At 47.5% G+C, this 21,995-nt stretch overlaps 3 protein-coding genes across 4 annotated transcripts; 1 reads left to right on the plus strand and 2 right to left on the minus strand.

The window, feature by feature from the left end:
- Window positions 1-1,315: 1,315 nt before the first annotated feature.
- On the minus strand, window positions 1,316-7,157 carry LOC100835019 (oligopeptide transporter 4). Its single transcript, XM_003570100.4, has 6 exons — window positions 6,498-7,157; window positions 6,163-6,260; window positions 2,896-3,474; window positions 2,544-2,796; window positions 2,266-2,448; window positions 1,316-2,177 (listed from the first exon to the last, which is right to left on the minus strand). The coding sequence occupies exons 1-6, from the start codon at window positions 7,017-7,019 to the stop codon at window positions 1,551-1,553; spliced, it is 2,262 nt and encodes a 753-aa protein (XP_003570148.1). The 5' UTR covers window positions 7,020-7,157; the 3' UTR covers window positions 1,316-1,550.
- Window positions 7,158-9,531: 2,374 nt separating this feature from the next.
- LOC100835540 (polyubiquitin 11) lies at window positions 9,532-11,608 on the minus strand. Of its 2 annotated transcripts, XM_010237541.3 has the most exons (3): window positions 11,422-11,608; window positions 10,588-10,691; window positions 9,532-10,406 (listed from the first exon to the last, which is right to left on the minus strand). In XM_010237541.3, exons 2-3 carry the CDS (start codon window positions 10,657-10,659, stop codon window positions 9,681-9,683), a joined length of 798 nt encoding a protein of 265 aa, XP_010235843.1. In that variant the 5' UTR covers window positions 10,660-10,691; window positions 11,422-11,608; the 3' UTR covers window positions 9,532-9,680. The 2 variants fall into 2 exon arrangements, with proteins under 2 accessions (XP_010235843.1, XP_003570150.1); XM_003570102.3 differs by lacking the exon at window positions 10,588-10,691 and having other exon boundaries at window positions 11,422-11,604.
- Window positions 11,609-15,912: 4,304 nt separating this feature from the next.
- On the plus strand, window positions 15,913-18,159 carry LOC100833802 (probable xyloglucan endotransglucosylase/hydrolase protein 30). Its single transcript, XM_003572798.4, has 4 exons — window positions 15,913-16,216; window positions 16,339-16,439; window positions 17,085-17,293; window positions 17,398-18,159. The coding sequence occupies exons 1-4, from the start codon at window positions 16,027-16,029 to the stop codon at window positions 17,933-17,935; spliced, it is 1,038 nt and encodes a 345-aa protein (XP_003572846.1). The 5' UTR covers window positions 15,913-16,026; the 3' UTR covers window positions 17,936-18,159.
- Window positions 18,160-21,995: the final 3,836 nt, after the last annotated feature.

Here is a 21,995-nt window from a genome sequence, read left to right on the forward strand (position 1 = left end):
ATCTTCGCTGGGTTCCATGTTGGATCACGAATGAATTTAAGGATACTGCACCTCTTCTCTTTTGTGTGGTCTGAATTTTGTTGTTTCTGCTCTTAGTTTAGATTTGGCTGTTCAGACTGCAATAGGCAGGTGATACATTTTTCATGTTGGAATTTGAAAGTGCCAGAATTCTCAATTATTGCTTTGTCTTTTGAGCAATTCATGCATGTTAAAGAGGTTAGCATTAGCTGCTGTAGTTGTTTGAGAGAATGGGAGGATGATCAGATTTGGGGAAGATATCAGTTAAGGGGCAGGCCTCCACGTGATCAATACCTTGTCTGTATCTTCTCATTCTAAGTGTCGTTTTAATTTTTCATAGAGCTTTGTAGTGTTGTTACTCTATCTGTCAAGAAAGATGGGAGACAATTCATTTTATAAGTTTCTGTTAGATAAACTGTTTTGGAAGCTTGATGCAAGGGGGAGGTTTTCAGTATGCTCTTTGTCTCGTAGTATGAAAAGATCTCAGTTACCTTTCCCCACTATTATTTTCTTTGGCGTGTTAAAATTCTTCTGTTGATCAAGGCATTTTTATGGTTGGCCGGTAAGGGGAGCACTTTAACTAGAGTTGTACTCAAGGAAAGGGGCGGTGAGGGGGATGATCTTTGCCTTTTCTGTGCAAGAAAGGAGAGTATTGATCACCTGTTCTTCTCGTGCTAGCTTGCTAGGTGTGTCTGGCGAGTTGTGCTTTGTAGCTTTGGATTTCAGTCTGCTCCTGTGTCTCTTTAGGACTTATTTGATCTCTGGCTGCTGCGCTTCTTTAGGAAGGAATTTGTTTCGGTTTTTGTTGGTGTGTCTGCTGTTCTGTGGTCAATTTGGAAAACACGAAAACGATGCTTGCTTTCGTAATATTTGGCCAAATGACCCTACTGCTGTTGCTGTGATGTTTGTTATTTGTTCGACCATTGGCTCGTGGGCCGGCTTGCAGGAAAAATCATCCCAAGAGCTACTGCGGGGCTGTTCTTAGCGGCTTTGGCAAGCAACGGGTGAGGCCTTCCACAGGTCGCAAGGGTGGGCGCCGACAAATGTTGAGGTTAACTGCCTGAGGGGATATGAGCTCGCTGTGAGTGCTGGAGGAGTAAGAGCTTGTTGACAAAACTGGGAGGAGCAACAGTGTGTTTGTTGCTGCCTGTGAAAGTGTGGGTTGCTCAACTGAGTTTTGATGTAATCCTCTTGCTTTCTTTTTGTGTCAACTGCAAGACTATTTATGTAAAAGACATATGGTTTCCTTTAATGAAACCGGAGGAAGAGCCCCTGTTTGTCAAAAAAAAATCAGCCATTCAGGAACTAGCACCCACTTTTGTCGCCCAAATAACTGATGTATCAACAATGCAACGCCACTGTTATTGATAGTTTAGGCCTTTTGAGTGGCTAACTGAGAGCTTTACACACGGAACTTTCGTTCCCTTTGTGCTTCATTGATATAACGGAATCTATGGCTGTATATGACACTCAATACAACTGTTATGGATCATGACTAATGTTGCACCTGTATGTCGAGTCATGAAAAACGTTTAGCGGAACACAGGGCACAGACTATCTGGACCCAAGTCTACCCCTTTAGCAGTGGGGCATGTGGCCAGAGGGCAGTGCTCACCAGCTGTGCCCCACCAGTCGATTGACCGATTCTCCATGCTCAGCGTGAAGTACAGCAGCACCGCCATGAACGCGACGCCCGCGTCGAGCGCAGCGGAGAGGATGTAGTTGTACCTCTGCCACCACTTCTTGCGGTACCGGAACACGAAGAAGTTGAAGAAGGTACCAATGAGCAGCCACGCGTTGTAGTTCACGGCTGTCGCTGGTGGCATGCTGGCTGTGGCGCCGATGAGCACTGGCAGGTTTATCAACAGTATCCACTTCTGATTGGGGAATATCCTGTGGAAGACGTACACAATGACAGGGCCCGCCGCGCCAATGAGGAAGAACAAGTTGAGTGCTTCATAGTTACCACGTGGCCCGAAAATGCGCATTGGGCCGACAAGGCCCCAGATAACCGATGCATCGAAGAAGACACGGTCACCAGGGCACGTCCATGGGCTGTCTGGTGGGAGCAAAGTGTCCTGACAGATGTTCTCGATGGAACCAAGTAGCCACCATGCCACGCTGAGGTTGACTGTGCCAGCCACAAGTGTACCGACGAACTGAGCAAGTACACCGTGTGAAGGTCAGTAAATTTTATCTCCGGACATGTCACTCCTTCATTTACAGTTGAGCAGAGTGGTTTTATACCTGAACAAGGAACATTGATCTGGGAGGTATCTTCATATAGTGGCCGAGCTTGAAGTCTGAGAGGAAGGCAATTGCCTGCGACATGCTCATGTAGCCGTACACCTTGAAGCAGACATTGGCGATGGGATAGCCAGGCCTTATTAACCCCATGGCATACTCGGTGATAACATTCAGACCAGGCGTCTGTCCACCAAATCATTCGTTAGTTTCCTTGCGGAAATCATCAAAGAGCAGGAGTAATTGAGAATACAGTAATACATTCTAAAACATATACTTGCCTGGTTGGTGGTTGCTGTAATGATGCTTATCGGGAGCGTGAAGACAAAGGCCATGCCACAGGCTAAGAGGAGGCCCCAATATGGGAGCTGAACCTGGTCGTTGAGGACGGTGCATAGAATGAGGGATACTGTCATCGACAACAACAACAGCGAGTAGAACCACCACGCTGGTATGTCCTCGTACTTCCTCATCAGCTTTGTGTGGATGTCAGGATCCTGCTGCTGCGAAGCTCGGAACCGCTGGTAGATTTCCCTGCACATTGGTGTCCCATTGCAAACATGAAACTTTTATCTTTCAGTTCAGAAACCGCATATTTAATCACAGCTTTGTCTGTTCAGTTGAGAACCTTACTTTCCATAGAAGATGCCGACATGTGTGATGGTTGAGGCGATGGTGGCAAAGCTTAGCCCATAAGAGAGTGCAAAGAAGGTACTGATGTTTATCCTGCCGATCTTGTCGTAAGCATCTCTGTCAAGCTGGAACTGCTGGTTCACAATGTCGTTGATTTGATAGGCCGATCCATTGGATGTGAACAGGTGTGACGAGAATATGGGGAATGTCTTGGCATTGTAGAGGTTGACCCCCCAGTATGCCGTGGGTACAATCACATAGAGGAACATAACATAGCCAACAAATATGTTCGCCGTGGCGAAGAATGGGGAGATGAGCGGGCTGAAGAGGAAGGAGGAGACGGCAGACCAGTCAAGCGTGAAGGCTCCAAGACCCAGGCCCTTCATGCCGGAGCCGAGCTGCTGCGCTGTGACGGACTTGGAGAAGACCCAGCACACCCACGAGATGGATGTCAGCGACGGGAAGAGGTAGCCCGGCACAGCGTACCACCCGAAGCTGCAGATGAGCGCCACCAGGAAGAACTTGGAGCGGGAGATCTGGCGCGAGCCCCTGGGAAATTCCTCCTTCTCGTGCAGTGCCCTGGTACATTCACAGGTGCTGTTAGTGCCATTGCTGACGTAGTACAGATTTCCATGAATTTGTGTATTCAAAAGGTTGACATGTAAACAAAGTGATTATTCATCAGTCATCAGATCATCATTAATGCCTTCATGGAACTCCTAAATGGACTGCTGTACTTTTTTTTCAAGGAAAAGTTTGCGGATTACATAATACTAAACCATTTTCTCCGTTATCATGCATGTGTGAATCCCATCGACCAGTGGTCAGACAAGTCAGAACTGTAAGCAGGGCACGTTAACTAAGACATCCCTGTGAAGCGCTACGACCAGATAATACTAATTGATTGTCTACTCACTATCAGGATATTTAGCGGCTCCCGTATCAGCGAAAAGTGGCCCATATCCGAGTCCAAGGGACAGGAACGCGGGATTGCAAGCATGTGCGAGAATCGCGTCTTTTCTGGGCAACTTGGACCTGGACCACGAAAATACAGCACTACTCCATCCATGATCCATCCAGTTGCACGCAGATTTCAAATGACGGCAGAGTCAAAACTGTCCAGGCAGGCGTCGGCGTTGCCTTTCACAAGTCTGGAGTGTGCAAACTACTAGTAGTTGCAGAGGTCGGCCGAACGTGTACGTGTGTGCTTGCCGGGACTGGTCACACACGCCGATCTAAGCTTGGATCCAAACATCGCTGCACCGTTTCGTTTCGGTTCGGCGGACTCGATGGGGACATGGAGTCTAGTGTGGGGATATAATACGTGCTCCCAAGTCCTAACGGTCTTGAAAGCAACTCCTGCTTGTGTGTTTAATGAAGTCTCACCGAGTCGTTGTCATGCACCAATGATCAATGGCGAGTGCATCATTTAGTCCGAGATGCCGGAACATAAGTTGACGAGCTGAGGAGGAGCAGCCGCACAGGCTCCTCTCCCGCAACTGTTTCTGAAAGCTATTGGCCCTGCCTAAATGAACGTCAGGAGGCTGTCAGAATGAATGAAGCCCATCGACAGGCAAGGTTGCCAGCGACTCTGGTGTTTTTGGATTAATCCCAGGGTATCCCAGTACGAAGCTGTTGAGCAGTTTGAGGTGATAAAGATGGGTCGGTGGACGCTTACGTTAATTGGCACCGCATCTTCAACGACATGCGGACTAGATTCAGGTATCCAAGAACTGATTGATGCTAATGTTAGGTGAGTTTCAGGTTTGTATAAACAAGAAAACTAGTGTTAGCGGGGGGATAAGATTGGGGCCTTGTCTAGCTCATATCAAAAGGATATTCTACACGTCATATTCTTTTTTGGAATTGGTACTGTACTGCATCACGAGGGAACAAAACTTTTGTCAATGCACGCAGAGTTGCAGTGGCCAGTGGGGGGAAGTATATCCACGTCTGTATTTCAACCGCTTCCTTATTCTAGTGTGTGTATCCAAATCTCTAGTATTTGCAACCACTTCCACATTCTAAATCAAGAAATACAGGGCAGAAACTCTTTTGGAGAAGAATCAGGCCTACCAAAAACTCTTTTGGAGAAGAATCAGGCCTGCCAATAACTCATGTCTGGCTGGATAGGGTCCAACAAGGCGTGGCAAATGGCATTGCAATTCTCTAAAAATTGCTCGCAGCAAAAGCCTTTCCACCAATAAGCATACTACCAATCAGTAGGCAAGAGAACGCCAGCCAGAGTTGATAGGGAGAAGCAACAGCGCGTTTGCATTTGCAAATTGCAATCCACTACATGTGTTTTAAAATAAAACGTGCCCTCGATGGCGCGGAAAGACGGTATTCTAAACGAAAAAATCAGAATCACACTCCAGCTGTATTTTTCTGCGAGCGTGCATTGGGCAATGTAATAATTTGGGATTCCATCAGCAGCAGGAGCCTAGCGTATCCATCCATCAATCCAGTGGATGCAGTCCCGTGTTCATGGTGGGGTAATCTGTGGTGTCCTCTCTGCTCTCTCGAGTCAGTGTTGAAAGGACGATGATGATAAAGAGGAAAGGAAAAGAAACCATACACTAGCTGAAATGCATGTCAGTGTCGAGCTAAGGTGTACTACTCCAGATCCTGTCCTTTGTTTATTTGTGACCCCCGCTTTTGTTTCTTTAATGAAGGCCTGCCGATCGGGAAAGATTTCTACAATCTCACACGATCAGATTCTATAATCTTGTTGTTTCAAAACAACAACCTGGAGGCAGTAAACTCCTTGGTGATGTCTGATAATACTATGTGCAAACTTGGTACTCGCATAATAGATATAGTTTTTTTAAAACGCGCATAATAATAGATATAACAAACATTAAAATTAGCTAGCCCAGCCTTTGGTTCAACCGCTGGGTTTTGTCAGTAGGTTTCTCCATCGGCCTGATTGAGAAACTGGGGAAAAGGTATCATAAAAGGTTATGGTGTAAACTTGCATTATTGCATACAAGTACTATTGCCAGGGAGGCGCCCATATGGAAAGGTACAACTACCAGAGGACAAAACAACAAAGCCAACGGAGGGCGTTAAGAAACTGGGAAATTTTATGAACAGAACGCTTTGCTCGCGGGTCTCCAAAATTTAAAATCGAGAAATAGTAGCAAACCAGTCTCAAAGTCGAACCAACTCAATCGTACGCAAACAAAAATAAAAAAAATCGTAACAAATCAAGAAAGCAGCTGAGTAAGTTTTCTTTTACTGGAGTGTCGAGTAGAGCGAGCTCACCGGAAGAGCGAGACCTGGACGAGCGTGCCCGGCCACCACATGTGCGCCGGCTCCACCACGTACTTTCTCATCAGCCCCGCCCACCCGTACCCAAGCACCTAGATTCATCGATTCGTATCCAACAATTGACCCAAAAAAAACACCGCAAAGAAGGGTAGTTAGCGATGAGAATCAGTAGCAAGAAGAGTAGTTAGCGGCAAGTATTAATGACTAAACGCAAGAATTAAGGGAATGCATTCCTTCCTCCGTTTCATAATGCTTATCTCAAATTTGCCTAAAATGTCTAGATACATGTAATATTTCGACAAGAATTATGGATCGGAGTAAATAATTACCTGGGTGGTCATGATGAGGAGCCAGGCGGCGACGAAGGAGATGGAGCGGCGGTAGAAGGCGCGGATGATGTCGACGATCATGACGGCGTAGGCGTTGCCGTTGCCGAAGGCGTAGCCGGCATTGGCGAAGATGGAGATGAGGACGTGCTCCTTCATGTTGAACGGCCCCGGGTTGAGGCTCCACTCCCCGCCGCCCAGCAGGGCCGGGACGGGGAACTTGCGGGCCGGGAGGACGCGGGCCAGGAAGTGGCCCATGGGCAGCGACGCCACCTGCACCGTGATCTGGGTCACGATGAGCGGCTCCGTCCGGTAGGAGAAGAACTGGTTGAGGAAGCTCATGAGCGCGCACGACACCAGCCCGATGCTCCACATCCGGAACGTCCACACCGGCAGCGAGGCGTCGTCGCCCGACGGCACCGTCAGCCGCACCTCCTCGATCGGGGACGTCTCTTCTTCCTCTTCTTCTTCTCCCTTGCCGACGGCGGCGCCGAGGCCGCGCTCGTCCGCCGCTATCTCACCCATTGCGCGTGACCCGGTTTAACTTGCTAAAAGGCCGGCCGGGATGGATGTATACTGTGTCTACTATGCGTGCTGGAGCGGTGGTCTGACGCGGGGCGCGTTTATATGGGGTACGGGTAGGGAGCGTCACCCAGGCTTTATGGTGTCCAGATTCCCCTAAAACAAGAAGAAGCTTGTATGTGTCCAGATTCTTTGGACGTATTACTATCCTTGGAGGAGCGTCCTACGTAGGCATTTGGGCTGGCATTTAACGACGCGAAAGGAAGGTGGTAATTGCAGGATTGGAATCTGCTTGTCCCACGTGAATCTTGCTCGATCCGGATACTGCTAGCTCCATGCTGGGTGTACCGGAATCAAAATTATTGCGATGGATCGATGATGGCAGCTGGGCGCGAAGCGAGCTTTCACGTCGATTAATTCGTGTGAACGGACGCCAAAAAAAAACGGAATTGCATACACCACCGGCACCGGCGACGGCGAGGCCATCTTTGTCTCGTGTCCGAGAGAATTAAAGAAACCAACAGCGTTTTGCTTTCTTGCTGAACTGGGGTCCCGGACGTAATGGGTTTCCGGTTTGTGTGTACAAAGGTGCCGGGTGATTGGCTGGCCTGACTGAACAAAAAAATTAAGCAGCCACGCTCTGTCCAACAGTCCAAGTGGGATCTTCGGTGGGATCGATGACGAGTTGACGACAGTCCAGTTGTTGTATTTTTACATCGAGTAGTATATGCATTTTGAATTGAGAAAGGTGTCTTGTTCGGACGAATGGCACAAATTCTGAAGGAAATTCCGAGTTCCTGCCGACTGCTACCCTACGACACTATCGAGAACAAACGGGCCAACCGGGAACTGGATGGCGGTCACCCGTGAGGCCGTGATTCGTCAGCCGTGAGCTCCCTGCAGTCGCCTTTAGACCAACCTCTTTTTTTGCTATTTTTTTCAACCTCCTTACTTTCAGTTTTATCGACATTCAAATTTTAATTTTCAGTTTTCTCAAAATGAACTACGGTATAAAATTATGGAAGAACTTACAGTTTCTGAAATTTTAGTTTCTTGAGCTGAAATTTTGACAACTTTGGGAAATTTTGAAAAAAAAATGAAACGAACTTTCAATACTTTTCAGAAACCAGGATGAACTTTCAGCAAATTTGGGAAACACACAATTTTTACAAAAAAAAATCAGAGACTTCCAACATAAATGGGTGATAAACTAACAAATTTGCGTAAAAAAAAGAATGGAGCGTCGGCAGCATATGGGCCACTTGCGTTGCGACAACGAAGAGATCTATGACGCCCTCCCGATGACGCCTAAATCCGTGCTAGGCTCCCGCTGACGTGCCGAAAGTGAAGAGATATGCGATAACCTCCAGTGGCACGGCGCGAAAGCAAGCGGAACCCGGCGGCTTCTGGCGACTCCAGGAGTGAAACTCAGCGAGGCCCCCAGCTAAGAGAGGCGATAATGTGCGAGAGAGAAAGAAGGGAGAGAGATAGGAAAGACAAAAACCAAAGAATAAAAGAGAAACAGAGGAGGTGGGCCCCACAGTATCAGAAATCGACCACGCGATGCGGAGGCTCACCATAGAGTGATTTTGCATATACTCGGTTATGTGTATAGCAACCGAAACACATACAAGTCCACACATAAATTTGTGCAAGTCCATATGCTGTCACTCGTTCGAAACACATAAATTTTATAACTCCGTAGGCCCTTCAGAATTTGTGCCACTCGTCTGAAACACATAATTTTGTGCAAGTCCTGATCAAGGACTTTGCTGATCGCAAGCACGTATCATCCGTGACAAGCATGTACAATTATATATTCAGTTAAAAAAATGTCACAATTATGGATAGCGATAGAATTTTTACATTTTAGAGATCTAGAATCCGCCGCGCATCATAGAGCAAAGTAAAGGAACACGACATGCCACGAGTCTTGTGATTTCCGGGTGGATGCCCAAATGAGCCTGCTAGATTGGACAATGGCGACTAATCTGGGGTGTGCCTTTAAAGAACAGGCCGTCAGCAGTTCTTGCCGCAAATCAGTGTCGTGTAGTCCACCACAGGAGTGTACATCCAACAAAAGGAATGTTCTTGTTGCGTGCGAGTTCCTTTCTATTTGGTTGTGCGGATCGGTTAATTTTCCTACGGAGACTACAAAACGTACTGTTTGCAGTTTGTACAAGGTCCTTTCTCAGCGCAGAAGCGAATCAAGTCTGCTGCTCTTTCAAACTGGAACCTAATCAGTAATCTGAATCTTCAGCATTCCTTGGGTAGAGCATGCATTGTAAGCCAACGCTCACAATGTGTTTTAAACTTGCTGATGAGAGCGCCGACACTTTCAGCATTTTTTAACTGTTCGAAGCAACTAAATTTTCACGTGAAGTGATTTTGCCTGCTCTCTATTGAGCAGTTCAGCGTCTTCCTCAATTAAGAAAAACAAAAATGACAATCCCCAATACATGTCAGGGCAGTAAGCGATACAAAAAACAGCTGCGGAGGATTGAATGCAGATACATAACAGAAAAGGCAAATTATGAAATAAAGCCATATATAAGATAACATAGAACAGTAGTAGCAAGTAGCAAAGCATTGAACAGCGTAACAAGTAGCAAAAAATAGAACAGTAGCAGGCACAAAAGGAACAGCGCCATCACAACATGGAAATCACAACCATACTTCTGGATTTAGACACCACTGCATCAGAGCACCACCACGAAGGCGCAGGACGAGATGAAGAGTGGACTCCTTTTGGATGTTGTAATCTGCTAAGGTACGCCCATCCTCCAGCTGCTTTCCGGCAAAGATGAGCCTCTGCTGATCCGGAGGAATTCCCTCCTTGTCCTGAATCTTGGCCTTCACGTTATCAATGGTGTCAGAGCTCTCCACCTCAAGCGTGATGGTCTTTCCAGTCAATGTCTTGACAAAGATTTGCATTCCACCTCGGAGGCGGAGGACGAGGTGAAGAGTAGACTCCTTCTGGATATTGTAATCAGCCAATGTACGGCCATCCTCAAGCTGCTTTCCGGCAAAGATAAGCCTCTGCTGGTCAGGTGGGATGCCCTCCTTATCCTGAATCTTTGCCTTCACATTGTCAATGGTGTCAGAGCTCTCGACCTCCAGAGTTATGGTCTTCCCTGTAAGTGTCTTAACAAAGATTTGCATCCCGCCCCTCAAACGAAGAACAAGGTGAAGAGTAGACTCCTTCTGGATGTTGTAATCAGCTAATGTCCGGCCATCCTCTAGCTGCTTGCCGGCAAATATGAGTCTTTGCTGGTCTGGAGGAATGCCTTCCTTGTCCTGGATTTTGGCCTTCACATTGTCAATGGTATCGGAGCTCTCAACCTCAAGAGTAATAGTCTTGCCAGTGAGGGTCTTAACAAAGATCTGCATCTGTTTCGTAGAAATATATATGATTTAGTCCAAGATTTATGCAAAAGTCAAACAAAACTACATTTGGAATTGGATAACCAGCAAAGAACATATACATACGCATCTATATGACTATGAAAACAGAAAGTATGTATCCATGCAGTTGCGACAATTATGTACAGCTTACAAAAAGACACAGTACCATTTTTCTGCATTCAAGGAAATCCTCAAGATCACACATGAATACATAATTCCTTGAGGGCATAATCCACATCAAGAACCGAAGATTAATTTGGTTGCATTTTACTGTAATTACAATCCAAGTTAGAATATAATGACTTGTAAGCCATCCATAATATTGCAACATCAATAGACTTGTAAGCCTAACTTTGACGGCACACAATAATATAATTTTATTTTAGGGGTCACCGGTTGACAATTTAGTTTCAGGGCAATTTTCACATCCAAGCAGATGGCTTCCAAATCCCAATCACAACAAAACTCGCGGCAGACCACGTGTTATATGATCAAAACAGGAACCCTCTATCTATTCCAATGTTTTTACATAATACCAAGACCTAACGATCCACCAGATCACAAGTAGATCTATAACAACTAGTCGTCAAACATCACTTGATCGTAACCCTATATGTTAAACTGGAGCATAACACTAATTAATTAATAACTATGTAGAATCGCAGAACAAATGTATCAAATCTCTCCATCGCAAAAAAAAAAATCGAATCAAATCTCTAATTGGCGTACCAGACCATGGAAACTGATCGTTAGCAACTACACCAGGATCAAAATCAACCAGATCAAATCGGCAATTTGAAAGGAAGCAGACCTAATGACCAATCGGATCGGGAGTACTGGACCTAAGCATTATAATAACATCAGACCAGACGATCAAATCGCAGCTAATACGCTCTATAGATCGCAACCACATGTCGATCCGCAACTAGAAAGTCGAATCAACAACCAGAATCGAATCGATACCATATCGTCGGATCCGGACAGGGAGCGGAATCGGTACCTTCGCGGGGAGAAGATTGCTGTGGAGCGACGCCGGGGAATTCGCCGGAAGAACGAACCGGGGCGACGAGCGGATTGGGAAAAAAGGCGAGGCGATCGGGAACCTGTGCTTGCTGGGTTGGGGGATGCGCAAGTCTGCTCTTTAAGAGGAGAGGAGCCCGTGCCTTGGTAGTTCGATCGCGTTTCCTATGGGCTACGGCGGTCGATCCTGGTTGGCTTCTAGAACTGCCCGCACAGACGGGCTTCCACCCGTGGTTGTGGGCCGGTCGGCCCAAATGTTAAGGAGAATTTTGGCCCATAATGTATTCGGCTCTGAACGGCCCAGAAGGGAACTGCAGTTGGCCAGCACAGGGCACAGCCTACGTTCGCGAGGGGCCGGCCCAGTGTCACGGCGCGCATGGCAAAGACCCCCCCCCCCCCCCCGTCGACCTCTGGCACACCGGTCCCGGTACGGCGTATAGCGTACTCCACCCCACCAGACCACCACCACCGGTGCACAGCCCGCACACCACACGTCGTTGCACGACGACCTGTTTGCTGCTGGAGGGTAGCGGATGTGCCTTTCCTGCGTCGCAAATGCTAGCAATTCTGCAAAAACTTTTCCTTGGTCCCTTTGTGCCTTGGATCCAGATCGATCGATCGAAATATCTCGTCGCGAAGGAAACTGCTCAGTTGGGATGAGTAAACTTGCACATGTCAGCGAGCAAACTCGAAGACATCGGACTAACTAACACGTCTTGCGTTGCTTATCTATACGCTGGACATCGGGCGGGACGCTGGTGGCGCCTAGCTGACGGTGCTGATGATAAACCCCGCAGCTGTGAGAGGACCGGTTACGTGTAATCCCCGTAAATGACATTATGACGAGCTGTCCAAGCTCAACTGCTCCTGGTTCTCCCGCGCTGCTAGCACATGCTGACATGCCACATGCAAAGCAGATTAGCTAAGGGAAAAGTGGAACCCAGCTCACACACACGCCGTGATCCATATCTAGCTGATCCCCAAGCTGCATGCGTTGCTGCATGGACCCGCTCGGTCGGAATTAAGCAGGCGATGATGGGTTTAGTGTAACGTCATTGGCAGAAAGCTTCTCGTTTTCACATAGCCACTTAACGGTGACACGCTACCGTACCTGATCGTGTTTTTTCCTTCAAACGCAGTCGACGCTCGCACACGCGCATATACTCAATCCTATAAACGCACACACGCATACCATATCCTTACGAGCATCTCCGAAAAACTGGGCTGGCAGTTCTTAAGAGGTTGACAAAGTCAACGCAGGTGCACAAAAAGAATAGCACCGGATAAATTCTGAAATAAATCCATGTAAATGTGAGCACCTAACTTGAAATTGGGTGGGCTCGTTCGACCGTAGGTGAACCACGTCACCTGAGCTGGGATAGGTTCGTGTTTAACCGTGCGTGTTTGCATGTACCGCTTTGTGACCACAAAACATGCCACGGATGCACGCGGCCGGCATGAGCGAGTGGAGCCTTTCTTTGTTTGGCAGTTGTCACTTGACACTCGTAATCAATCAGGGAGCTCCCCACATGATTTCCTTTTAGCGCCTTAACTCGGGGATTTAGCTGCTTCGGGAAAGCACTGCCCTACGTACGCTACTGGTCGATCCGTCGATGCATATGCGACGGTGGATGGGCACGGTTTGGAGGTTGTCTCCGCATGAGATCGCTCTCTAGCTTCTCTTTGTTGTGTGTGCCCAACCCCAATAATCCAATTTCTGAAATCTTATCCACTTATCTCTGCAAAGTAAAGATTGTGTATGCATGATCGTGCCGAGTAGTGTCATAGTCATAGCAATGGTGGGGAATTGTATGGTCTTGAAAAAAAAAACGATACACCTCCGTGGGGCGTTATTTTTTAAAATTTGTTGAAACGTACCGTGGAATCGTTCGTTCGCTATATGCAGGTCCCATGCTTGATGCAGGCTGGCCGGTGGCTGTTGGAAACTTAACAGGTCGTTGTTGGAAGCAAGGTCACGATATCTCTGGACAAAAGAATACACCTAGATAGTATATGCTCGAGTCAAAATTAACAACACGAAGTAGCATTAGTCAATAAATTTGGTGATCCTAGCTGCAAGCCTGCAACTTGTGGTCTATGGGCCAATAAATTCCTCGTATAGGAATAAAACTCCCTTACGTATGGTTCCATGGCGCGTGTTCGTCCATCATCCTGCCAAGGTCCTCCGGGTCAGACACCCATTATTGCTGCGCAAAAGAGCCGCAGGCTACACCCATACGTGGAGCTTGGAGCAAGATTAATAGTTATAACCTGCTGCTGGCTGCAAGCATTGCATGTCATCTTTAAGTACTATAATAACTAGCATGTATAATAAGTTGGTTATAAAAAACACTACTTTATTAAAAGCAGGCGCACATTACAGTCTCACAGGGTGCCTAGGAGCATGTGTTGCAGCTGACTACTAGTTAACATCCCACTTTTCTTCTCTTTCTTCCAACTAAGTATCAAAATAATATTTAATTCTTGTAAGCAGCTTATAGCCCACTATTATGTTTGCTCCTAGAGCTGGCTATAGGAATTTAAATATCATATATGTGCTTAATTGGATGAGTGAGAAGAGGAAGTGAGTTGTTAGCTAACAGTCAGTTACAGCACAAGTTCGTAGGCTATTTGTGAGAGTGAAATGTGGACCCGGATTTAATAAAATGCAACATCTTATAGGTCACTATCGTACGTGGTAGCTATTAGATGGGTTTATAGCCAGCTGATACTACTGTTGTTGCCCTTGCTCTTACGCAGAGCCTTTTCGTTTCGTAATCCCTGCCCATAAAACTCAAACCAGCTGACGCGGTTCTCAGCCAGACCACGCAACGAAACAGCGCGTACGTACGTGTATCTATCTACAGATCTACACGCCCGGCCCGGACACAACACACGAACACGATTTCGAGACGCACGAGACGGAGACGATCGAGACGATTTCACGGGTGTGCGCGGCCGCTGGATCGACGGGAATCCGCTGAACCGGCCAGAGCGTCGTGGGTGCCTGGGTGGGTGGAGTCTCGGAGAGAGGTGGGTGACGTACTGACGCGTGGGACCGAGCGCGCGGAGGCGCTAGCATACATGTCTGACGCTGCCTGCCGTCTGCCGGGGTCGGCCTGATCTGCGTGCGCGTGCATGTGGGGACGGTGCACGCATTGAAAAAAAGTAGCACGTATCTGCCCGGTCACATCACGTGTTTTGTTCCGCTACGGCCAGTCCCACGGTTCGTATTGGGTTCCGGCGGCGTTGGATACTTTAAACCCGTGATATTCTAACATTTCTTAACGCAACTTGTTATTATCCTTTTATAATTGGCTGCCCCTTGCTGGTTTGAGCCGTGTCGTTTTCCAAGTCTATCCCACTGACCATATATATATATATCCAGATGCATGCATTCTACGGTGGTTGCCAGCCGATCGAGTGGACGTACGCGACCGGTCCGGATATACACATTCTGCAGGAGTGGTTGCACCGATTGCTGGTACTACTACTGGGTACTCCTGATTTCGGTTACTTATTAATGTGCGCGGCTTGAAAGCGCGCCATCGCTAATGTAGCAGTACTACGATGGAGCAGTGGCGCGCTACAGGAAGCAACCGAACAAACGGTCAGAAAAGGAGAGAACGGTTGTGATGTGTTTGTTGTTGTACAGCTGGTGCCTGGTTGGACAATGTCACGCGCCCAGCCATGCTGGCAGCGGCTGGTGGAAGACAGCCACGCCGACCGCCGATCAGTCCTAGTCGGAGTAAAACCAAGGTCAAATCTCGACGACGCAGTCGTTGGCTCAAACACTGTGCCCCTTTCGCGTCACCTCAAATTAAACTCGTACTACCAGAATCTAACACGCTAAATTAATTAACACCCTCTTCCTTACCAAACACGTACTAATGCTATTTTTTTAGCAGCGATTTCCAAACACATCACATGACCATTATCCACATTACTATCTCTCTATGAATCCAAAGTTCCGAGCGCTAGTACTCCTCCTCCTGTTCTACACTTGACGAAATAATTGAATTGTTACTGCTCCCCCGGTTCATTCTTGTACGAGCTAGCACTGTTCGTGTATGACTGCTTGGTTGCAACTCTGAATCTCTGATGAGATCGAAACGGGACAAGAGGCAAAGCCGGGGACGCCAATTAGGGCCGGCCATATGTCTAGCCCATGACCAGCAAAGCTTAGCTGGTGTTTACCCACCACGATCGCTTTTTCCTGATAAACCGATGAACCCTCTTGATGTTCTCGTACCGATTTTTCTTTTCTCCCCCTCTTTATTTGCCTAAGCATGTAGCCAGTAGCGGAGCCTTTTCCTCAGTCGAGGGCCCTACGTGACGCCGAACGAACCAACTCAGCATGTGCGGTGCGACCTAGCAAAAATGGCTGCATACACATCGCGTATCGGATACGAGTCTCTCTCTCTCTCTCTCCCTTTCCCCCCGGTCCGCGTATATAAACAGGCGAGCGGGAGGTACTCCAAATTCCAATCAGGCAGCAGAACCCACGAAGCGCGTGAGGTTTTTGGTTCTTCAGAGGCGCAAGACAGAGGAACACCGGGGGGCGCCTTATTGGAATCGAGCAGCCATGGCGGTGAAGGCCAGGTTCTTCGCGGCGGCCATGCTCGCCGCCGCGTGCCTGTCGGCGGCGGTGGCCGCTGCCTTCGACGTGCCGAGCGTTGCCTTCGGGGAAGGCTTCTCGCCGCTGTTCGGCGACGGCAACCTCGCCCGGACGCCGGATGATAGGACTGCGCGCCTCTCGCTGGACCGGCGCTCCGGTACGTAATCCATCCCCTTGCATACCTGGAACAGTAATACGGAGTAACGCGGCGGGTACTGTGCTCTGTTCTTCCTCAGAGGGCTGTTCTTCTTATGGCCCTGTTCTCCTATTTCTTTACAGGTTCTGGATTCATCTCCTCGGATTACTACCTCCACGGCTTCTTCAGCGCGTCCATCAAGCTGCCCAAGGATTACACGGCAGGCGTCGTCGTCGCCTTCTACGTGAGTACTAGTACTGCTCCTAATTTATTTGTTTCTTTTCTGGGGGTTGAGTACACTCCTATTTCGATCGATGCTATCCGATGGAAGAACATTCCTGTGCAAAGATGCAGTTTTTAGCTTACCCCCGTTGTTCTTTCCAACCGTTGGGTCTTTACTCCGTCAATCGTCACATGGCGTGTCAGCTTAGGATGAGTACCTAGAGCGGCACATCTTGAAGAGGAGAAAAACATTTGCAAGTTGTGTGCCCATATCCTGGTGACCTGGTGCCTGGTGGCGCAGAGTAGGCAACAGTGCAACAGGCCGCGTCACATGGGCTTCTTGTTCGTGTTTGGACTTTCACGGCCCCGAAAAAGGCTGCGCCGCCTGCTGCCCCGGAATAAATGTTGCCATCCCTGTCACGCGCTCTCACCAATCCACATTGATCAGCCTCACGCCATCACCAAAACAAAACAGAGTTAATACGAAGAAATTATGCAGAATGAGTCAATAAGTTTATGTGCATAAGTACTCCGTATTGTGGTTGATGGAATAACGTGCACTTTTTTATATAGATTTTAACGAACACATGACACCACAGCAATAACGTACACTAATTTCGTCCTGCGGTTTGGTAATGTTGGTATATTTCTTTTGCGATGCTTGCAGCTGTCCAATGGAGACGTGTACGAGAAGACGCACGACGAGCTGGACTTCGAGTTCCTGGGCAGCCGGTGGGGCGGGCAGTGGCGGGTGCAGACCAACGTCTACGGCAACGGCAGCACCAGCCGCGGCCGGGAGGAGCGTTATCTCCTCCCCTTCGACCCGACCGTGGAAGCCCACCGCTACTCCATTCTCTGGGCTCCAACCCACATCATGTACGTTACGTACGCACATCACCAACACGGCACGAGGACACGAAGAGCAGAATGATATACGCTTGATACTACATTGCTGACGAGGTTTCTCGGTGCGCGTGCAGCTTCTACGTGGACGACACGCCGATCCGGGAGGTGATCCGGCACGCGGGCATGGGCGGGGACTTCCCGGCGAAGCCCATGGCGGTGTACGCCACCATCTGGGACGGCTCCGCCTGGGCGACCGAGGGCGGCAAGTACAAGGTCAACTACAAGTACGCGCCCTTCGCCTCCGACTTCTCCGACCTGGCACTCCACGGCTGCCGCGTGGCCGCCACGCACGACGCAGGCGGCGCCAGCAGCGGGTGCGAGCTCCTCGGGCTCATGACGGCCGACTACGCGGTCATGACGCCGCGGAAGCGCGCCGCGATGCGCGCGTTCCGGGCGCGGCAGATGACCTACACGGTCTGCTACGACGCGGCGCGGTACGCGGCCGGCCCGTTCCCCGAGTGCGACAACTCGGACCAGGAGAAGGAGGCCTTCTGGGCCTGGGGCGAGTCCAAGACCGTCGTCATGAAGACATCGCGCGGGCGCGGGCGCCGCGGACGGGGGAGCAAGGCCGGAGCAGCCAAGGCACGCGCCGGCGTGGTGGCGAGCAGCTGAAGGAAGTTCTTGATGACGCTGATGGCAGTGTAGCACAGTTAATGGAGACGGATTTGATTCGTTTTTTTCGGGGGGATTGGAATGTGGTTTCGGTGTCTGTATAGGTTGAAAGGAGGCTGCAGGGATTAGTAGTTCATTGCTAGTAGTACTACTCCATTATTCTTTGATTCGTTGGATTGGATGGCACTAATCATAGTACTATGATCGAAATATTACTTCAACTACCACGAGTTTCTTTTTTTAAAAAAAAACTACCACGAGTTCAAACAACGTGTTCACTTTGTTCTACGCGACAAGACCCGTGGATTAGACCGGGATCTCGCACATAGGCGCCTGACAGTTCAAAGCATGTCGAGCGATATAATCACGGGATGTCGAGTTCCGTGGAGCTAGCTGGTGCTGGGGCGATCACGGACAGCACGGTGACAACCGGAGATGTTTGGTGTTTTGCGCCTTGCCTTTTGCGTTCCGTTTAATCATGCACAGAACAGCAACTACTATGTCCTCGATTGTCCACCGGCTCTGTATCTCGGAGGGTAAATCTCTTGCCGTCATTCCGGGAGATTCTTCGGAGGGTAAATCTCTTGCCGAAAAGATGAATACAATTTGGTCACCGTGCGAGAAAGACTGGGGACGGTCAGTAATTTTTTAAGTTCGTACTATAAAGTCACGTTACAATCTACTCTATTCGTTCCTAAATATTTGTCGTGCTTTTAGTACAAAGTACTAGTAAATTTTGTACTGCCCGCAAAAAAAGATTAACACCAGCTTTCATTTTCGGGATCAAAATCACGGCAAGTATTTTTTAAAGTCTTTTGGCAACTATATTTTACTCCATATTAAAACTCGCAGCAACCTTTTCTAATTAAAACTCACAGCAAGAGTGCATAGGGATTTCCTCTGGAAAATAGAAGCATGAGATCAATGCAAACTGTATGGCCCAGCAATAGGAATGTGTTGGCAGCCCGATTCTGCGGATAACAGAAAAGCCTTTAGAAAGGTCAGGTCCAAAACTTTCCTGGGCCGGATTAAAACCATTGATGAGATCCAGCCCAACAAACTATCCTCCAGAAAAAAAATCCTGAATTTTACTGACCGAATTCCGGCAGAACAAGAAAAATGCACAGCAAATCCGTATCGAACTGGACGACCTCAGCATCTCACAGAACCTGCTAGATGCACGAGGACTCGATTATTTTTTGTAGAGGGAGGAATTTATTGATCAACAGTGGTTAGTCAAAAGGAGCTTAGCCTAGGATGTTTACATAGCTGAATTAGAGGACAGGGTCACAGGGAGTACCTCTGATGTTTATTCCTGCTGGTCAGCTAGTGGCTGGCTAGGCAGCTAGCTACTCCCCAGTTGCTATATGATGTATCATCTTCAACCAAATTGAAGACGATACATCATCTGAATGCAAATATTGTGGAAGATGAAGTTGCTTCCAGCCAAAAACCTAATAGCTGCAACTCTCTCCATCTGTAGAGCTTGGGCCAAAACGCTTGAGAATTCTTGGCCCATCCTTCCCCAGCGGATCCTTCCCCAGGAGGACAGTGACTTGGCTAGTCAGCATGCTCGATGAAGTATAACTGGGCAATTGGTGCTAACACCCACTTACGTTAACAAGCAGCATTCTTAACTTCTGGAAGCTGACAGCTCCTTCCAGACAAGGTTTCCAGTTTGTTGGTAGGTCTGGTTCAGAAGCAATTCTTTCCTCAGGCCTCCAATAGAGGCACTGTCATGGCTGGATTCTTGATTTTATTGCCAGGTCACCTTTAGGGTGCCCGAAAAGAGTAGGCAGACAATTTCTGATGTTCTTTAGCTGTACATCTTCACTTATCTCCTTGTAGGCACTGTGAAGAGGTGAGTCTACAACTTTTACAATTTCGTTCATTCTTTTTCTACAAATACACCTGTACCTAGAATGCTTAAAAAGATGCAAATATGAAATTGATACTGTACAGCTCCCAATGATCCGTTCTACTTTCTACTCGTCTTTGTTCTTTATTTAATATCATGTCATCACATTTCTTATTCTTATGTCAATATCTGTACCGGTATGTCTTCAGACGCGTTAATGACTAGAAAATAAACAAGTTGAATGATGCTGACAGGAAATTATTCACTAATGTACATTTGTTTCCAGAAGTGTTAATAATTTTAAAATAAATAAATAAATTGATGCTGACTAGAAATCACTAGCATAGCACTTATGTTATGTTTCATATGCAACAAAGTAGATTCTTTGTGATATTGTATATTGAAGCTCATGCAAATGCACAAATTGTTCATGTTCTATTGAAGTGGGTATAATGCAAGGAATAAAGGAGGGCAATTCAGTCGCAGATCCTGGTTGTTAGAGCCTGATCTGCTAAAATCTGGCATAAGATTTACTTTCTCCTGTAACTGTACAATACAATATTTGATTAGCCAATGATTTTAGTTTCTGAACCATCCGTTAAGCTACTCTACTTGGTTAAGCTTAGTAGGTAATTTGACTAATTGTCCCGTGAATGGCTTCTGTTTGTGGAAGTAAAGTTATCTTTGCAAACTTCTAGCAAGACTCCACGGAGAACGGCATGCTGTTTCTTGTCTTTATTCTTTGACAAAATATGCAAATTAGGCATGATGCTTCTTATTGGATCATTAGGTTAACATGATGCTTCTTATTGTCATTAGGTTTACATATTATATATAGTAAATTATGCCGTGAGGGTGGGACAGGCACAATAGCCCGGTGCACGATTACACACTTCCACTCATCCATGCCACCATCATTTTGCTCCACCTGTTGAAAATTCTGAAAACGCCGTCAGGTCCTAGAAGAACGATTGGAAGGAAAGCTTTGGCATGATTTCTCACGGCCATTATGGCTTTACGTTGGTAAAGAGGCCACGGAAAGCTGATGATGGATTCATGAGGAAAGATTTGATATCTTTTCTAACTTTGTCAATTCTCCTTTCATTCTTTTGTGTATGTTCTTAAGAGAAATGAATGCCATCAAATCCTAGCATGTCTTTAAAGGCAAGTTAAAAAGAAGGATTATCTTTTGCTGCCACTCTTTGGTGTCCATGATGATTAACCGCCGAGTGCTGACTGCTGACTGAAGCTTTGTCTCAAGACCCAACTCTGCACTATGTGCCCGCATGTTCAGTTTCAATTCGGCTACCATGTCAGCGTCATCCGAATGATAAAAAATCCAGTTCCCTAATTTGCAAGGACGCAGTTTTAAGGCGAAGTAAGGTGTTCCATGCGGTAGTGTTAGTTTTGAATATTGTATTCAGATTTTTTTTTCAGAATTTAGTTCAATTTGGACGGATCCGACCACTTGAAAAAAAAACAGACGGTACACCCCTACGGGCTAGGGCGAAGGTATCCATCTCCATCATATACAACGAAAGTGCGTGTAAACTATAAAGTGCCTTTAGATTCATGTCATCTGTTATTTGCGAGACTTGTTAAAAGACCAATGTTCCATGTCCTGATGAGGAAAAAGACCGTGGGTTCCAACTAGCAATATCGCCTAATCAAGAAAATAATCTTCTGGTAGGAATCCATCAATTGCTTTGGTGTCCGCCCATCGGGCAGTCGCGAAACATTCCTGTATCCAACTAACTTCGTTGAAAGTTCGATCATCATACGATACCCCTCCATATAGTTTATACTATGGTCACAGTCTAAATGTCGTGGACCTTCAAGACGACATAGTACTGCCTCCTGCATGTGCTTATTTTTCAACGTGCTAATAACTCATGCTTACATGCTGTTGTGTCTGGTGGTAGCTTACAACTTACATGTGGTGTCTGTAAGCTCTAAAGTGGCCCGAATAGAGTGGGCCTGTCAAGTCAAATCTTGGCCTCATACAGTAGTTCTCCCTTGCATGTACATCAGCTCAATTGATGTTCATGGCAGAAATTGCTGGAGTGCCTCCATAGGGTCACCAGATGCTTCGTTCCGATATGATCTCTCTAGCTCGGCGTGGCCTCACAATAGGTCCATGACCATGTCGTGCAGGCAATGGACGCTGGTGTACCATGGTGAGTAAATTGTTGTTGCATGGCC

Source organism: Brachypodium distachyon, chromosome 3 (genome assembly GCF_000005505.3).
Source record: "Brachypodium distachyon strain Bd21 chromosome 3, Brachypodium_distachyon_v3.0, whole genome shotgun sequence".
NCBI lineage: Eukaryota > Viridiplantae > Streptophyta > Magnoliopsida > Poales > Poaceae > Brachypodium > Brachypodium distachyon.

Excerpts from the sequence above, each read along its gene's own strand:
- LOC100835019 (XM_003570100.4), bottom strand. The coding sequence starts at position 7,019 with ATGGGTGAGATAGCGGCGGACGAGCGCGGCCTCGGCGCCGCCGTCGGC. Across the intron at positions 2,797-2,895 it reads GTCGGCATCTTCTATGGAAA|GGAAATCTACCAGCGGTTCC; the intron begins GTAAGGTTCTCA and ends ACCAATGTGCAG. Across the intron at positions 2,449-2,543 it reads TTACAGCAACCACCAACCAG|ACGCCTGGTCTGAATGTTAT; the intron begins GCAAGTATATGT and ends TTTGGTGGACAG.
- LOC100835540 (XM_010237541.3), bottom strand. The coding sequence starts at position 10,659 with ATGTGGATTATGCCCTCAAGGAATTATGTATTCATGTGTGATCTTGAG. Across the intron at positions 10,407-10,587 it reads TCCTTGAATGCAGAAAAATG|ATGCAGATCTTTGTTAAGAC; the intron begins GTACTGTGTCTT and ends TCTACGAAACAG.
- LOC100833802 (XM_003572798.4), top strand. The coding sequence starts at position 16,027 with ATGGCGGTGAAGGCCAGGTTCTTCGCGGCGGCCATGCTCGCCGCCGCG. Across the intron at positions 16,217-16,338 it reads CTCGCTGGACCGGCGCTCCG|GTTCTGGATTCATCTCCTCG; the intron begins GTACGTAATCCA and ends ATTTCTTTACAG. Across the intron at positions 17,294-17,397 it reads TGGGCTCCAACCCACATCAT|CTTCTACGTGGACGACACGC; the intron begins GTACGTTACGTA and ends GTGCGCGTGCAG.